The 18,801-nt window shown below is 45.9% G+C and overlaps 1 protein-coding gene across 6 annotated transcripts in view; it reads right to left on the bottom strand.

The window, feature by feature from the left end:
* IQSEC3 (IQ motif and Sec7 domain ArfGEF 3) overlaps positions 1-18,801 on the bottom strand; it is a 103,581-nt gene that overhangs the window by 68,414 nt on the left and 16,366 nt on the right. For all 6 annotated transcript variants that reach the window (XM_047742896.1, XM_047742897.1, XM_047742902.1 and 3 more), the window contains exon 2: positions 2,615-2,698. In XM_047742896.1, the coding sequence (XP_047598852.1) occupies positions 2,615-2,698 (84 nt within the window). The remainder of the gene's footprint in view (positions 1-2,614; positions 2,699-18,801) is intronic.

Genomic DNA, 18,801 nt, shown 5'->3' on the forward strand with positions numbered 1-18,801 from the left:
TGATGGAGTGGGAGGCAGAGTAGACAGCTTCCCTCTCTTCTCCCTGCCCTACGAAGGAGGACATGTTGAAGATTCTGCTGTGTGTCTGAACGGTGAGAACTCATGGGGAGGGGACAGGGTTCTCCATCTCCATCCTTGCAGACCACCCCGATGCCACTCCACTCTCTGTCCTCATTCTTTTCCTCCTCCCCCCACCCCCTGTCTCATTCTCCTATTTCTTTCTCCTTCAAGTCAGTTTCCAGGGGAGCCATCATCCATTTGGGGCATTACAGTGCCCCACTAGATGGGGAGTTCCTCCATCCTGCCGGGGTAGGCTTTGCAAACGTGATGACAATGATGGACAGACACTTAGATGAATGGGGATGGACTCCCCGGTAAAACGAAAAACTTATAGTACATTTAAAGGCCTTCCTAGGCCTTCCTTGTGCTTCTGTCCCCAGCACAGAACTTGGCCCCCCAGGCCACCCAGGGTGCCGGCACAGGGCTTGGTCCTTCCCTTTCCCTTCCATCCTCCAGTCTGGTCAGCCTCGGGGAGCAACCATGCCTCCCTCAGCCTGGGATGGAGGAATCCTGAAGGTGTGCCACTGGCTTTGGCTTCAGTCCTCCAGTTTCCTTCTTAGAGTCCTACCTCCTCCCTGACCCTGATTTCCCAGTAGTAACACCTTTCAGGGGTGGTCCATATGTCCATAGCTTCCATTCTGATTACTATGGAGTTACTTTCCGAGGAACAAAGGAGGAAAGAAAGATCATGGAATCACTGAGTCTTAAACCTGGAAATGCTAGCAGTAGGAGTCACGTGCCCTCAGGGCAAGTCTGGGCACTGGGACTTCCTGGCTGTGTGATTGCGGACAAGGCCCTTGAGTGCCCCGAACCTGCCTCTGCTCTCACATGAGGCAGGGATAAGAAAACCTGCCTGGTCTAACCTTGCAGAGCAGCTGAGAGACTCCATGAAACACTATGTCAACGTTCCTTCCCAGACAGATCACCCTCTTGATTCTACAGATGGGGAAACTGAGGCCCAGGGGAGCTAAGCGACTTGCTCAAACGATTCCCAACAATAGAAGACTGTAAATGGGGCAAATCCTGGCCAGAATCCAAGTGTGATGACTGCCAGTGAAGTCAGAAACAAGTAAAGAAGAGAGAAATGTGCAGAACTGAGACAGAAAACTCAGTGGAAAGAGAACAAAGCTTTAACGAGGGACCTAGAGCGCAAGGATCAAGACAAGCGAGCCAGAGGAGAGGAATCTGGTGTTGGGGAGGAAGAGGAGAGCTGGGGGGACAGGTGGACATGGAAGAAAGCAAACGAGAGCATGAGGAGGACGGACGACCAAACAGCAGGCAGGTGGACAGAGGGACGGTGAGTTCAGCTGCTCAGTGGCTCTCCTCCCCCTCCCCTCCCTGAGGAAGTGACTGGCATGGAACAAAAGTATTTCCCTACACTTACATTTCAGGAAAGCCTTGAGCTTAAGAAACCCAAAGAAAGAATCAAGGTGTCAGTCCTGAGACGTAATATATCCACATCAAACAGCCGGGAGCTGATGTGTGGGGAGGAGGGGTCAGAGTGTGGTAAGCTGGCCACGCGGAGAGCTGCCTTATGGGGCTCGGGCACCCACATTTCCACATCAGCGTCACAGGCAGAGCACTTGGGGACTCCCCGCCCTTCTGCCGGGGTAGACTTTGCAAACGTGATGACAATGATGGACAGACACTTAGATGAATGGGGATGGACTCCCCGGTAAAACGAAAAACTTATAGTACATTTAAAAGCTAAATAGCTTTTTTGACCACTATGACTATTTCACACTAAAGGCTGCTATGTTGTTGACAATATTGGAAAGACCCCAAATATATGCTGTAACACCCCTATTTTCTGTCTTATTAGATTGGCATGCTGTGCCTGTGCCAATCAAAAAAAATATGTATATATATTTAGTTATATTACCCTAAGATGTCATCAGTGACTATTAAATGACCTGAGGGTTCCCTAGTAAAAAAAAAAAAAAAAAAAAAAAAAAAAAAAAAATTAGTTAATTTTTTAAAAATAATAAAAGAGGGACCATGACTAACCCACAACTAGGTGAAGAAAGCCCGGGACAGCGACACGGACCCTAGACCCAACACTCCCCTTTCCTTTCCAGGTCAATGGCTATCTCAGTGAAGTGTTGAAATCCTGAGAATTAAACTTAGTCATCTTGGCTCTTTTATGCAAGGACAAAGAAAGGAAAGCATCTACTTTGCTCTGATAGAAAGGATAGGTGCTACCATTGGTTGAGCCCCTCCTGAGTGCCAGACGACCTATATGATGTTTTATGTATGTATTTTATACTCTGCATAAACTCTGGAAGTTTAAAGAGATGCCATTTTATGTAGGCCGTTTGAGGGAAGGAGTCTAAGTTTGGAGTTTGAACCAATAGGGTATAATGACCTCAAGAGTTGGGAATGGCTCATCTGGGGTCCAAAAGAAGGAAAGAGAAACGGAAGCAGGAGGCAGGAGGTAAAAACAGACAAACAAGAACACAGGACTCAGAGGAAGAGGCGCTGTGTGGCGTGCTTTGCTCAGAGGGGAAGGGCAGTGGGGGTGGGGAAGGGAGGACAGCCACCGCGTCATTCCCACCTTTGGGAGGCCAAGTCGGAGCAGGCGGGCTTCTGTTCAGCATCGGCGGCGGGACAGCAGAACTGGTGTAGCACAGTCTCATTCCTGAGGACAGAGCAGAGGGACAAGGTCAGAGGTGGCCTCGACAGGCGGGGCCCAGCCAGCACCAAGACATCCCTGCCCTGAGAACCCTTGCCACTGCGTGCAGCCCAGGGTCTCCCAACTGCTACCTCTTCCTCCTTCTGAGCCCCCCACCGGGCGGTAGGTTCCTCTGCATAGGATTTTCCATTAATTCCGCACTATCTTTTATCATTATAGTTCTTTAAACCCTGTTCCCCGCTTCGGTCCAGCAAAGCGGAACTAGGTCTATTCATCTATGATGCCCAGAACTGAACGTGTTTAAGCTGATCATACGCAAAGATACAAAGCACTCTTCACGGAGAGTTCAGTGCTGCTGGCTGAAAATCCAAGGCCCGGTGCTTGATGAGGGATTTGTTTGATGCAAATGAAAATGAAAAAGCCAACCGAGAGGCAGAGATAAAGGTTCTAGCGTCAACTCTACAGCTAGCCAGCTGTGGGATACCTCTTTCACCTTTCCCAGGTCTCAGTTTATTTGCTAATGAAATAAGGAAGTTAAGCTACAGAAGTGGTCTTCAACCCAGGCTGCTGATTAGAATCACTAGGAGACTTTTCCAAGCATCAACGCCTGCCCTCCCCGCCCCCCCCCCCGCAGCCCCCCTACCAAGGGACTGATTCTCTTGTTCTGGCCCTGGTTAGGGGCTCCAGGACTTTTTATAAGCTCCCAGGTGATTTAATGGTAGCCAGAATCGAGAGCCACTAGACTTGATTTCCAAGTTGTCTTCCATCATCAAAACTCCGTGATTCTAATACTTACTTTGAGCCACCTTGGGATTTAATATTGAAATTACTTTTGGATAAAGTTATGTTGACATGTTGTTTCACGATCATGGAGTCAGAGAATGCCAGACCTGGAAGGGCCCCCAAAGATGACCTGAAAGAGGTGTTTAAACTCCTTTTAGCCTCAGAACACTTTGCCCAAACCCAATCTTTCCTGGGATCCCATTTTGGTTTTTGTGGTTTTTTTTTTTTTTTAAGATTTTACTTATGTATTTGACGGAGACAATGAGAGAGGGAACACGAACAGGGGGAGTGGGAGAGGGAGGGAGAAGCAGGCCTTCTGCCGAGCAGGGAGCCTGATGAGGGGTTCAATCCCAGGACTCTAGGATCATGACCTGAGCCGAAGGCAGACGCTTAGCTTAACGACTGAGCCACCCAGGCACCCCTGGGATCCCATTTCGTAAAGCAACCAAAGCAGAATAGCTCAATAGGGGCAGGAAGTGAGAGATCTGTGCCACCCCCTCACAGCTCTGTCTTGCTAGCCCCAATGTTGGTAGCCACCTTCCAGGTGTCTCTTGGGGGCTCCACGATTACAACAGCATAGATTAGAAACTGCTGAGTCTGGCTCTTCTCATGGGAGAAAATAACATTGGAGCTTACCTTAATTTGGCAAAAGTAATTCCAGAAAGATTTCAAGTTTCAGTGGGAAAAAAAAAAACAAAAAAAAACAGGAAAAAAAAAAAAAACAAGGGCAAATTTATAAGGAAACTTAGACAGTTTATGTGTTTGGGAGACTTTTAAAACAAAACAGGAAATTGAAAAGTCATTAAGAAGAAGAAATATACCTGACTACATAAAATGAAAGCATCTTGCGTGGGAAAAGATAATCTAGTAAGTCAAACGACAAATGATCGAGTGGGAACATATATTTGCAGTACGTATGGCAGAAGGCAGGTGCGTCTCTTACACCGAGATCCCACAAATTCATAATGTAAAGACAGACCCAGTAGAAAAAATGGGCAAAGGATATGAATTCTGGTTGAGAGAAGAGGAACTCCGAAGAGCCAACAAATGGAAAGACGCTCTACCTTGCTAATAAACAGGAAAGTACAAATGGAAGCAACACAGAGATGCCATTTCCCATCCATCAGACTGGCAGACATTAGAAAGACAGTAGCTACAGTGGCTGGTGAGAACACAGGCAGAGAAGTGCCCTAGTCCACTGCCTGTGTGTGAATCACTCATTGTGAATGTTTACAGCTGCTTTTTGGAAATTGAAAGGAACACAGGTCTTCTGACCTGGCGATCCCACCTCTGGAATTTTATACCAGAGAAATGCAAGGAACCAGTTCATAAAGGTATTTGTACAAAATATAGCAGCATTGTTTTTAGTGGGGGAAACAGAGCAGCTGGGAATAACCCAAGTCCCCATCAGTCAGGGACTGGTTGAAGATACTGGGACAGTTTCATCCATCCCATGGAGTTATGTGTTCTATCTCTACATGGAATTATGCGTGATATCTCTTGGCTGGGGTTGATTTCCACAACATGTGGCTAAACGAGAAAAGCAAGCTGCAGAGAAATGTGTATCATTTTGTAAAACAATGACTCCTCTCCCCCAAATGCATATTCTATACAGTGTACTGTATTTCTGTATGAGTGCATGTATAACTAAGTGGTTCATGTTGGCTACCTCAGCAAGACAAAGGAGATAAAAAAAGGGAAAGGAAAACATATGCTTGGTGTAATGTTAGCTGAAAATGTTCACTATAAATTCCTACTTATGGTATTACTGTAAATACTTTAAAATTGAATATGTATGTGAACAAGGACTAGAAAGTGTCAGGAGCCAACAGAAATATTAATGTCATTTCAGGATGGATCATGGAAAATTTTCATCTTGGATTTTTGTTAATTTAATAAATTATTGATTATGATTACATATAATCAATAGATTATAAACTAATAATTAATGCATCTAATATAGTTTCATAAAAGGACAGTAAGGAAAATATTGAATCTGAACCCTCATTTCACACATAAGAAAACTGGACCCCGAATGGAGAAGTAATTGGTCTATAGTAGTTCCCTGACCAAAGTCCCAACTCAGTCTTGAGCTCCTCTCACCTCCCCTACTCCAGCTCTGGAGTTCCTGGGGGCAAATCAGAGCCTTTAGAGAATTTTCTGGATCCCAAATGTCACATGATAGCCTCTAGGACTGCCCAGCCTGAGGAGAAGGGGAAGGGGGAAGGAGGAGACAGGGCAGGAACCAGAAAGGCTCAGAGCCCCAACCATGGGGAGGCAGGTAGACCCAGGTATGCAGGTAGCAGAGAACCTACCTCCCAGTTCCTTCCACCAGATGTACCTGTGCCCCAGGGTAGGTTCAGAATTCCAGAAAAGACCCCGAGATCATAGGCAAAGAGGCAGAGCTTGTTCACCATCCATGGCACTGGCATATCAGCCTCACTTGGATACAACCATAAGCCAGGTGCCTGGGGGCTCTGTCCTGACCCTGCCTCCACTTCTTAGAGGCACCCTCCCAGAGCTGGGAGCTGCTTCTCTGGCCAGGCACTTGGGCAGACTCCAGATAGTCCTCCCAGTTCCCCAGATTCAGCTGTGTTGGCACATGTAATGGGTGATGTAATCCTGGATGTCTCCAAGTCCTTCCGTACCTTGGGCTTGGACTGGCAGTGCTATTGGGGCTTGCATTCTCCTTTGGGGTTCCTACTGATGAGGTCCCTCAAGGCAGTCCAGCTGAGAGGGGAAGCTTGCCTTCAGCCTTTTTTCTATTTCTCCTCTATCCACCTCCTCCCCCATGGGTCTCCTCAATCTGGGCCAAGTGTTTCCCCAATAGAACCTCCCTTCTTGCCTTCTCTTAGGGTTTAGTTCGTGCTGAGTTTTAAGTCCTGCTCTACCCACCTCTGACCAGCCTGGCCTCCTCCCTTGCCCAAGGTCAGAGTCCAAGTCCCCACGGTCTTAGTGTAAGTTGGCTGAACTTTGATTTTACACTCCCAGATTTCCTTCCCTCTACCCCAAAGGAGAACCCAAAAAAGGAATCCAAAGAATTCATTCCCATTAAAAATAAAGTTGGGGGTACGATAAGAAGAGCACTTCACCTCTTTGGCATCTTTCCCCCAAAACTATAACTCTAATCTACCCACGGTAGATTGGAAAACACCAGACACCCCCAAATTGAGGACCTTCTACCAAATATCTGACCAGTACTCCTCAAAACTGTCAAGGTCCTAAAAACCAAAAAGAAACAGAAACTGTCACAGACCAGAGAAAACTAAGAATACAGAACAAATTGTCCCATGGTACTCTGGCTGGGATCCTAGAGCAGAAAGAGGTCAGTAGTAGAAAAACTAATAGAATACAAATAAGACTAGAGGTTAGCAGATAGATAGATGATAGATAGATAGATAGATAGATAGATAGATAGATAGATAGATACAGGTAGATGATAAATTTGGGGTAGCAGAATACTAAAAATTATATTTTAGTACTTCATAATATTTACTATGTGGCACAGACTGTTTGAACACTTTGCATGTATTAACTTTTTAATTCTCACAAAACACCATGGAGCAAAACTTCCTCATCACTCTACAGATGAGGAAACTGAGGCATAGGGAGTTTGTGGACCACTGATGACATGTCATGCATTCAACATACGCCTTAACCTTTAAGACACTTTTATAGTGTGTGTCATCATCCTCTCTTTTATAAATGAGAAAACCAAGACTCAGAGCAGGTAAAAGACTTGCTCATGGTCACACAGCTAGTTAGTAGGAGAGCCTACACTCCAAGCAGGCAAGTTTCAAGGATCATATCCAATTCTCTATTTCATGAGGTTTTTGGCCAATGGTCATTCATGGGTCCAACCACTAAACCCTGGACTGGGATTCCCCAGTGTCTGGTACACTGTTGGTGCTCAATGTGTGAAAGTACAGAGAAGCATCACAGCAGGCCCTGCCTCAGGGAGCCCACCAGCTAAGAGAACTCCAAACTGGCAAACAATAAGTTCCTGTTTGATTGAAGCCAGGCGAGGAAGACATAATGAGAATGTGGGCAGAGGGATCATTGCCAAGTTTGTTCCTCCCTGCCCAAGTCCAAGACTTGTCCTGACACTGCCCTTGAGCTATTTCTCAAATCCTTAGCCCACAGGTCATAGCCCTTTGTCCCTCTCTGCTTCCTTCTTGCCCAGCTTTCCCTGGGAGCACTGCCACCACAGCAGATGGACCATGGGGCACCAGAGGCTGCGAAGGGGGGTGGGAGCCAGGGAGGAACAAGGCAGTGTCCCTGGGGTGGGACCATCTCAAGGCTGTTGCCAGCATGTCCCATCATAGCTTGTCCAGGTGTGAGGTGGGGCCGTGGGCACACCTGGCCTCTGTCCACAGAACCCGGAATAAGGCTTTCTTCCCAAAGAACACCTGACATAAGGCCTTGGCACACTCCACTCCGGGTAAGGTTTCAGGGTCTATGCCAGGGTCATAGACCCCACAGATGGGCCACAGCCCTTGTGTAAGTTCATCCTAGTCCCTTGCCTCTTGAAGCCTCGGCTTTCTCACCAGTAAAGCTAGGACAGTAGCAATACCTGAACCTGTGGTGCTTTTAGGAAAGCAAACACAACATCGAATGTCAGCTCATGTAGGTCCTCAGAACCTGTGTCTTGAAGGCTCCACACTGGACAAGCTCCGCTCCCTGTACCTGAGTCATCATCCCAGGGCAACATTTCTGCATCCCCATTCCATCGTGGTGGAAACTGGGACCTAGTGTAGAGTGAGACGGGGGCCCAGCAGGTTGAGCAAATCCCTAGGAGGCTGGATGATTCAAGCACCTAAAACCTGACTTCGTCTGTCTCCCATTGCTACTGGAGAAGTAAAGAAAGGAGAAAGGCCTGCACTCATAGGCCTGAGCGCAGTTGCTACACTTTGGGGTGAGGGGGTCCCTTCAAGTTGCATTAAGAATGTGAGCCAGGCCTTGGAATCAAACAGTCCCCAGCCCACTCGGGAGCATGAGCCTGAGAGGGACTTTCTCAGAGCCACCACATCACGCAAATCCAGAGGCACACTTCTTATTGGAGCCTGTGGGGCCTGCTGCCCAGGGCTGTGGCCCTAAGAGTTCTGGAGCTGGAGGGACCCAAGGAATAGCAACAGAAAAGGAACACGACCCAGCCTCAGTATATGGTTCTTGGAATTCCAAATGAGGGAAGCCAGTTGTATCCAGGCCAAACATTTATTTCTTGTATTTTTAATTCCATGGCCATGACTTTAGGCAGAATTCAGTCCTTCCTGGCTTTAGCAATCCAAAAGTGCCCCAAGCTGATGAGTATCAGTGGGGTAGCTGGACCATGGGGTGGTCCAGACCCAGAACGAGAATTTTGATGTCTTGTCTTATCCCTGGTCATGCCATGAGCCTGGGATGGGAAGGAGCTTGGAGGACTCAGGAATGAGAGGTACAGAGTAGGAACAGCTGGCTTAAGGAACTTCAGGACATCATCCAAGCAAGACAGGGGTTCAAGGGTCTTCATAGAAGGCAACATGGACCTGAAGGAAGAGGGGAGCCTCAGGTTTGGCCAGAAAAGTTCCCTGTTCTTGGAAGAACTAGGAAGGAAGCTGGGGATAGAGTGGCGGTGCTATCAGGGGAGAACAGGGGCCAAGCGGCCAGGGCACTGGGAGGGGTAGGAAATGGCAAATGCTGGCAGGAGCTAATTAAAGCTTTAGCCAGGGCCAGGCCCTCAAAGTTCTGGGAGATTGTGCGCCTATAACTTCCCACATCTATATTCAGTTTGAGTCTCAGGATTCCACTGCTTGGCCATAAAAATAGTCAAGTGGCTTGGAAGAACTGATGGTGTGTATAGCACCACAGTAAGTGAGTCTGGCAGAGGGATGAAGAAGGGGGACTCCCAGCAGGAGACTCAAAAAGGCAAAACCAGGATCTCAAAGGGGCAACTTTGAATGAGGAATCCCCTTCTCTTCTTCCAAGGTGAAGACAGCAGATTGAACCACCAGTCCTTGAAACAACCAGGAACCTCTCTAAAGGACCTGCCTTGAGCTCCAGGAAAAGAGAGAAATCATAAAATCATTTCCTGTCACCTCCTTGACCCCCACCCATCCTGGGACCACCATCACCAGGGCTGGCAGAGCCTGAAGACCAGCCTCCTTTTTTTTTTTTTCCTCTCACCTCCTCCAGGAAGACTTCTCTATCTAAACATGATGAATAGGAGGAAAATGTCACTCTTTATTTTTAGAGGTCACTCCTTTTCCTGGGGGGGTGGGAGAATAGCCAAAACAACTTTGAAAAACAAGAACAAGTTGTAGGTCTTACACTATGTGCTTTCAAGACTTTAAATAAAGCTACTAAAATTAGGACAATTTGGTGTTGGCAGAAGGACAGACATACGGATGGATTGAACCAAATAAAAAGCTAGAAGTAGACTCAAACATGTGTTAATTCTTATAAATTAACTGATGGTAAAATTACCAAGGTAGGGGTGCCTGAGTGGCTCAGTGGGTTAAAGCCTCTGCCTTCGGCTCAGGTCATGATCTCAGGGTCCTGGGATTGAGCCCCGCATCGGGGTCTCTGCTCGGCAGGAAGCCTGTTTCCCCTCTCTGTCTCAGCCTGCCTCTCTCTGACTACTTGTGATCTCTGTCTGTCAAATAAATAAATAAATTTTTTTTAAAGTACCAAGGTAATTCAATGAGGAATGATAGATTTTTTAATAGATGGTGCTGAAACAATGGAAAATCCATATGCAAAAATAAAATGGACCTCATGCCCTGCACCATATTTATATAAAAATTAATACAAAATGGAACATATACCCAAATTAGCAGATACAATTATAAAACTTCTCAAAGAAAACATAGGAGAAAATGTATGACTTAGAGAATGCAGAGATTTCCCAGCTAGGACCACTAAAAGCACAGACCATAGAAAAAAATTAATAAATTAGGCTTCATCAAAATAAATATTCTCGGGGCGCCTGGGTGGCTCAGTGGGTTAAGCCGCTGCCTTCGGCTCAGGTCATGATCTCAGGGTCCTGGGATCGAGCCCCGCATTGGGCTCTCTGCTCAGCAGGGAGCCTGCTTCCTCCTCTCTCTCTACCTGCCTCTCTGCCTGCTTGTGATCTCTGTCAAATAAATAAATAAAATCTTTTAAAAAAATAATAAATAAATAAATAAATAAATATTCTCTTTGAAAGACACTGTTTTAAAAAAATGAATAATCCTTATAGCTTAATAATAAAAAGACAAACAACTTTATAGAAAATATACAAAAGATTGGCAACAGATACTTCACAAAAGAAAATATATCAATGATATAATTAGTTATTAAGGAAATACACGTTAAAACCACAATGAAATGCCAGTACACACCCACTAGAATTAGCAACAGTTAAAAGTCTGACAATATCGGGCACCTGGGTGGCTCAGTGGGTTAAGCCACTGCCTTCGGCTCAGGTCATGATCTCGGGGTCCTGGGATCGAGTCCCACATCGGGCTCTCTGCTCAGCAGGAAGCCTGCTTCCCTCTCTCTCTCTCTCCCTGCCTCTCCATCTACTTGTGATCTCTCTCTGTCAAATAAATAAATAAAATCTTTAAAAAAAAAAAAAAGTCTGACAATATCAAGTGTTGAAAAGGGTGTGGAGCACCTGAAACTCTTATACACACTTTTCCACTTGTGGCAGAAATGTAAAATGGTACAACACTTTGTAAAGCAATCTGGCAGTTTCTTACAAAGTGAAACATACACTTACCACATGCCCCTGTAATTGCATTCCTAGTTATTTACCCAAGATAAGACAAAACATAAATTGGCAAAAAACGATTCAGAGCTACAAATGTTCACAGCAGGAAAAAAACAGCCACCAACAACAGGGAATTCTACCCATATACATTCGTAAATTAATCTTTGACAAGGGTGCCAAGAATGCACAATGGGGAAAGGATATTCTTTTCAACAAATGGTGTTGAGAAAAGGGGATACCCACATGCAAAATAATGAATTTAGACCTATAGCTTACAGTACACAAAAGCAACTCAAAATGGATGATAGACTTAACCTAAGACCTGAAACTATAAAACTCCTAAAATTAAAAAAAAAAAACAAAAACACAGGGGAAAAGCTTCATGATGTTGGTCTTGGCAATGATTTCATGGATATGACACCAAAATCTCAGTCAATGAAAATAAAAATAGACAAGTGGGACTACATTAAACCAAAAAGCACCTACATAGCTAAGGAAACAACAGAGTGAAAAGGCAATGTACTAAATGGGAGAAATTATTTGCAAACCATAACATCAGATAAGCAATTAATTTCCAAAATATATTTTTAAAAAATTCCTACAACTCAAGAACGCTAATAACCTTGATTAAAAATGAGCTAAAGACTTGAATAAAACACTCCTCCAAAGAAGACATATAAAGGGCCAACAGGTATATGAAAAGATGCTCCATGCCGCCTATCATCAGGGAAATACAAAACAAAACCACAATGAGATATCACCTCACACCCGTTATGATGGCTATTGTCAAAGCATATGTGTTTATGTGTGTGACAAGTGTTGAGGAGGATGCAGGGAAATTGGAATCTTCATACACTGTTAGTGGGAATGCAAAATGTTGCTATGGAAAATGGTATGGAAGTTTCTCAGAAAATTAAAAATAGAACTACCATATGATCCAGAAATCCCGCTTCTGGTTATTCATCCAAAAGAATGAAATCGGGATCTTGAAGAGATATTAGCACTCCAATATTCAGTGTGACACTAGTAACAGAAGCCAAGATTCATGAATGATATAAATGTCCATCAATCAATAAACAGAGAAATTGTGGTATATATATTCAATGAAATACTATTCAGACTTTTAAAAGAAGGAAATCCTGTGATACATGACCACATTGATGAACTTGAAGACATCACATTAAATAAAATAATAAAATAGTAAGTAAAATGGAAGGACAAATACTGCACGATCCCACTTATATAAGGTATCTAAAATAGTCAAACTCATAAATTCAGAGAGTAGAATGGTGGTTACCGGGGGTTGGGGGAACAGGGGGGAATGGAAATTGCTAATCAGTGGGCACAAAGTTTTGATTCTGCATGATTCTGCATGAATAAGTTTTAGAGATCTTCTGTACAACTTTGTGCCTATAGTTAACAAGCCTATATTGTACACTTAAAAACTGAAAAGAGTGGGGGCACCTGGGTGGCTCAGTGGGTTAAGCCTCTGCCTTTGGCTCAGCTCTTGATCTCAGGGTCCTGGGATCCAGCCCCACATGGGGCTCTCTGCTCAGTGGGGAGCCTGCTCCCCCCTACCCCCACTCTGCCTGCTTCTCTGCCTACTTGTGATCTCTCTTTCTCTGTCAAATAAAGAAATAAAATATCTAAAAACAAAACTGAAGATCTCATGGTAATGGTTCTTACCACAGTATAATAAAATACAACAAATAAAGTTAAATACCACATTTTGGTTTGAATATTCATTTCTTGAGTTGCATGACTACAATGAGTGGTTCCCACTCTGCGAGAATCTGCACCCTGACCAGAGGAGTAGGAGTGGGACAGAGCCGGCTCACAGTTAATACAAGGAAGGTCCGAGTACGTGTTTGCCAAGCATCGTCTATAAGTTGAGTAAATGATATATCCACACACAAATGGTCCATGTGTTCTAAATGTATATAGAGACAGTTATTATCAATAAAATAAAGATGCATGCAAAAAAAAAAAACAAACTGGTAGCAACCTAAATGTCCACAAACTGGTAAATGGATAAACAAATTGTGGTATATCTATACAATGGAGTACTATGCAGGAATAAAAAGGAACAAGCTTACTCATACATGTGCCAACATTCATGAAATTCAAAAGAGCATCATACTAAATGAAAGAGGCTAGACACAAAAGTCGACACGCTGTGTGATTCCATTTGTATGCCTTTCTAGAAAAGGCAAAAACTATAGTGACATTAGATCAGTCTCAGTGATATGGGAGGCGAGAGTTTAAACTGAAAAAGGGAACAAAGGGTCCTCTGGGGTGATGGAAATGTTCTATAGCTTGATTGATGTCATGGTTACAGAACTGTAGACATTTGTCTAAACTCATATGCTTAAGATAGGTGAATTTCATTTATGTGATTGTACCTTAACATGGCTGATTTTTTAAGACCAAAATCTTTTTCTCACCCTTCTCATATCTTGATACTTCATCAAGAAGCTTTAGAAGAATATCTTTTCTAACTTCCCTGCTCTCATTGGCCCCAGATCACCTAATTATTAACCCCCCTCCAAGCAGCAGATAAAAATAACGGATTGTTCCTTCCCTTCAACCACTAGATTGGATTTTCAGAGACCAGATGGCTCATGACTGAGCCAAAGGAGTCCAGGGGGCCAGAAACTAGGACAATGAGAAAACTGGGAGTGGGGATGGTTGAATGGGGGAAATTTTGGAGCTGGGCCTGGGGCCGAGAGCCCCTGAGAAGTGCTGGAGATGGAGACCCAGCTCACCATTCACTACTGTCAGCCCTCAGGAATGTCAAGTCATGGTAAAGGAGCTTCTCATTCCTGCCTGTTTATGTCACTGAATTATAGGGATTCAACAAGATTTTGAATGGGAAACTGCCTTGGGAGAAACATAATAAACCCTGCACAGATGCAAAATCTTATAATGACTATTATTGGTATTATTAGACCTTGTCCCCGGGGCACTCAGCAACCACAGCGCTATTGCAAGAAGGGACCAACCAGGATGTCATTTCAACGGCCTCCTCCCCAGGCCCCCATCCCTTCCTCTCGGCGTGGGGGCAGTGGAGGAAGGGGTAGATTTTCTTTGCTCACTCTTGCAATCTGCCACTGCAGTCTTCCATGGGAAGCTCTGGAAAGATCTTAATAAGGCAAATGCTTACAGATGTTCCAGCAGCCCGGGGCAGAGAAAGGAAGTGGCTTGTACCTACTTATATGCAGATTTGGCAAGTTTTCCACTCCATTCAAACTAGAAACAGTGGACCCCACCTCCTTTCACGCTTACTTCTAAAGACAACAGGACACTCTCTTCCTAACGGAAAGGGTCATCTCTCCTCCTTGCTCCCCTCCACAGAGCGCAGAAGGTCACAACCCTCCCTAACTGCGTGCTTGTTCATTTACTTTTTGAGCGCTGATTGTCTGCCAGGAACTCGATGTGTAATAATCATAAAACAATAGACCGGAGAGAGAGATATTGTTATTCCCATTTTACAGACAGGTAGAGAAATTTGGTCACACAGTCAGAGTCACACTGCTAGGAAGAGGTTGAGGTAGGATGTGAACCCAGGGCTGGTCCCCAGCCTCCAAGTTATTTTATTGCCACGGAAGAGGCATAGTAACAGTCCCTTGTTGGCGAGCTGGGAGAATTCAATGAGAAAATATACCAGAGGAATTTAGACCACAGACCACAGTGGTATATAATAAATGGTGGTATAAAATAAAATAAATCCCCGAATGAGCTGTGGTATATCCCAATCAAATGGCAAACTCTGTGTCCTGTGTGTCTCTGTAGCCCCACGCACACGGGTACACACGCACACAGGCACGGGGCCTGTTCGTTGTTTGCTAACCTGAGGACAGAGTCTGCCTGGGCTGGTACCTTCCTTTTCCCATTGTTATTCTGTGATACAATTCAGTGTTATCAACTATAGTCACCATGTTTTCCCTTCGACCCACAGGCCTTCATCTTGGAGCCCAAAGCGCATGCCCTTTGGCCAAACCTTCCCTGTTTTCCCCCAGCCCCCAACCCCCAGCTTCTCTGAGTATGACTTTGCATGCGTGTGTGTGTGTGTGTGTGTGTGTGTGTGTTTGTGTGTGTGGTTTAAGGGATATCATGCAGTATTTGTCTTTCTCTGCCTGGCTTCCTTCACTCAGCATCAAGTTCTATCATAAATGGCAGGGTTCCCTCCTTCCTCACGGCTGAATAATATTCCCGTGGATACATATACCACACTTTCTTCATTCATTCTTTTGTGGGGGGACACTTAGGTCGTTTCCAGGTCTTCAGCCACTACAAACAGTGTTGCAGTGAGTGTGGGCATGCGGAAATTTCTTTCCGATTCTGTTTTCATTTCCTTCAAATAAATACCCAGGAGTGGGATTGCTGGATCCTATGGTAGTTCTATCTCTAACATTAAAAAAAAAAAAAAAGACTTTATGTATTTATTTGATAGAGAGAGAGAAAGCACACAGAGGTGGCGGGGGCGGGGTTGGTGGGGACAGAGGGAGAGCAGACTACCCTCGGAGCAGGGAGTCCCCACGAGGGACTCAGTCCCAGGACCCTGGGATCATGACCAGAGCCCAAATCAAGAGTCAGATGCTTAGCTGCCTGAGCCACCTGGGTGCCCTTGCTCATTTTCAACCAGACGCTTGTTTTTTTGTTACTGAGTTGTATGAATTCCTTATATGTTTTGGATATTAAGCCCTCACCAGACATATGATTGGCAAGTATTTTCTACCATTCTGTAGGCTGCCTTTTCACTCTGTTGACGGCTTCCTTTGCTGAGCAGAAGCTTTTTTGTCTGCTGCGATCCCACTTGTTTATTTTTGCTTGTGTTGCCTAGTGCCTTCCTTATCGCATCTACTGTGGTGGGCACACAGTGCGGCTGTCTGTTCCTTCCATTTCAGCACTTCACAGTTTATACAGCATTTTCTGACATATTGTTTGACCTCGGTACTGCCTTGTGGGTTAGGTGTAGTTACGCGCTGAGGTCACACAGCTGGTAAGGGTGTGGAACCAGCCTTGACCCGAGGTCCTCTGGTCCCGGGAGCATACCGGTGTGGAGCAGTGAGGTTGCCACATGATCTAGGGAGGAATTCCATCCAGGACCCTTAAACCACAGGAGGCAGCGTGGTTCCATGGACAGGGAACAGGCTTGAGGTTTGGGAAGGTGTGCATGCCTTTCCACTGAGTTGCCTGGGGGGTCTCGGACAGATTATCTGACCTTCTGCAGCCTCGGAGTTCTCAGCTCTGAGCGGGGAGGGTCATAAAGGAAACCACCCCATAGAGTTATTGCAAAGATCCAACAAAATAACCCATGTTGGGGTGTCTGGGGGGTTCAGTCTGTTAAGCATCTGCCTTCTGCTCAGGTCATGATCCCAGGGTCCTGGGATCGAGTCCTGAGTCGGGCTCCTTGCCCAGCAGGGAGCCTGCTCCTCCCTCTGCCTGCTGCTCCCCCTGCTCATGTTCTCTCTCTCTCTATCTCTCTGACAAATAAATAAATAAATAAAATCTTTAGGAAAAAAAATAAAACCATGTCATGCTGGTGTGATGCTTAGCACATAGCAGGGGCGAAATCAATGTCACACCACACAGGGTTTTCGGGGCAGGCTAAGTCCAGAGTCCAAAGCTGGTTTTGCCACTTTCTAGTTAACAACTTGGCCTGCCTGAGCCTCAGTTTCCTCACCAGTAAAATAGGATCCTAATGGCATCTACCTCAAGGATTATGGTGAGGACTCAATGAACCAATATATCTAAGGTGTCGGGAGCTGTGCCTGACTCGGTCGAGCACCCCTGCTGCTCGCAGACCCAGAGGGCCCCTCCCCGGCCCTGGGTTTGCATGCTCCAAAGACTTGTGGTAATGTTGTAGGGGAACGGCACAGCCCCTATCCATCTCTGATTTATACCGTTAGAAAACAGGAGGGAAACCTCATCCCGATTCTCCAGATTCTGCCCGCCCTCTAGAGCCCAGCACTGAGGCGTGACCCTGCCAAGCCTTCCCCTGCTGTTCTTATACCTGACCTCCAGCCCTGCTGGCCTCAGCCCCTGCCCCTGCCTAGGCTGGACCCGCTTGCCTCTGGATTCCCACACCAGCCTCCGTCAGTTCTCCTCCACGCTGTATCCCCGATGTTTGCAGACAGGCTGCGTCTCCCTACACTAGAGTGATCTCTTCGGGACAGAGCAGCACCAGTCACCAGTTTGCCTCTACCTCCGGGACAGAAGGCAGCCTGGCTCGTGGCGTATAGTAGATACCATTTGTTGACACGATGCACTAATTAAGTCCCTATGACTGAGGGCGGTGGAGAGAAATGGGGAATTAAGCCCGCATGTTTTTGAAAACACGTGCATTCATGGAAACAAAAGCCTAAGTACATGCCTCAGAGAACTGTCCACCACCATTACTGTCTATGCAGGAGTACTGAGCCCTTTCCAGACATTGCCTCATCTTATTTTATTTTTTTTTTAAATTCTATTTATTTATTTATTTGACAGAGAGAGACAGCGAGCACAAGTAAGGGAGCAGAGGCAAAGGGAGAGACAGAGGGAGAGGGAGAAGCAGACTCTCCACTGAACAGGGAGTCCGACGCAGGACTTCATTCCAGGACCCCGAGATCATGACTTGAGCTGAAGCCAGACGCTTAACTGAGCCTCCCAGGCGTGCCTCACTTAAATCTTCATTTTACAGATGAAAAGGCTCAGAGAGACAAGATATTTGCTTAATGTCACACAGTCTCAGCATCAACCTGGTAACTTTGGGGAAGCTTAACTCAGACTAGGAAACTCGGTCTGTAACTTGAGTGCACCACAAAGCCCCAGTCTCCTCCTCCATTCACACTCCCCGCCCCGGCCCAGTCCTGGAGCCCTCAGGACGTCCTCTCAGTCTCCCAGCTTCCTGCTGCCCTCTCTCCTTCCTGCCCAGCAGGGTGGCCCAGCCCGAGAGCCCACAGCCATTCAGTGGCCAATCTTGAAGCCTACTTGTTTGAGGTCCAGCTGCCTTTGCGAGGAGCCAGGAGAGCTCCGGTGCCAGGCGGGGTGGCTCAGAGGGAATTACAGAGCCGGGCGCTCAGCTGCATCGTGCCAGCTTGCCTTACGAGAGATCTCTATTACCTAGAAGACAGGTGCCTGGCTACTGGGCAAAGCCAGCCGGAGAGGATGGGATCAGGGCCATCCAGCCCATGCCTGCCACAGAGAAACACGCCTACACGGTGGTACTCCCCCACCCTTAGTCAATGGTGGGCAAGCACTGTTTTTCCAGGAATGGTGAAGGCAGATCCTGGTCGATAATAATGACTGCATTCGTCAGTGTTTCTGATTTACAAAACATTTTTTAATGTCCCATGAATGGTCTCAGTGGATAACGGTAGTAAAAGTCATAATGTTATATATTATAATTATAATAATAATTAATGTTATATTGATGCCATATACCTGATGAGGAAATTAAGGCTAAGGGAGGTTTCATGACCTCCTGCAAACCCACAGCTAAGACTAGCTCCATGCCATGCCCCTCAACCCCACGGCAGGTATGTGCAAGAGAGGTGGCCTCTGGGCTGTGAATGGAAGAGCCTTGATCTTGCCCTCCATGGCACAGTCAGAC

This window comes from Lutra lutra, chromosome 8 (assembly GCF_902655055.1).
Source record: "Lutra lutra chromosome 8, mLutLut1.2, whole genome shotgun sequence".
NCBI classification, from domain to species: domain Eukaryota; kingdom Metazoa; phylum Chordata; class Mammalia; order Carnivora; family Mustelidae; genus Lutra; species Lutra lutra.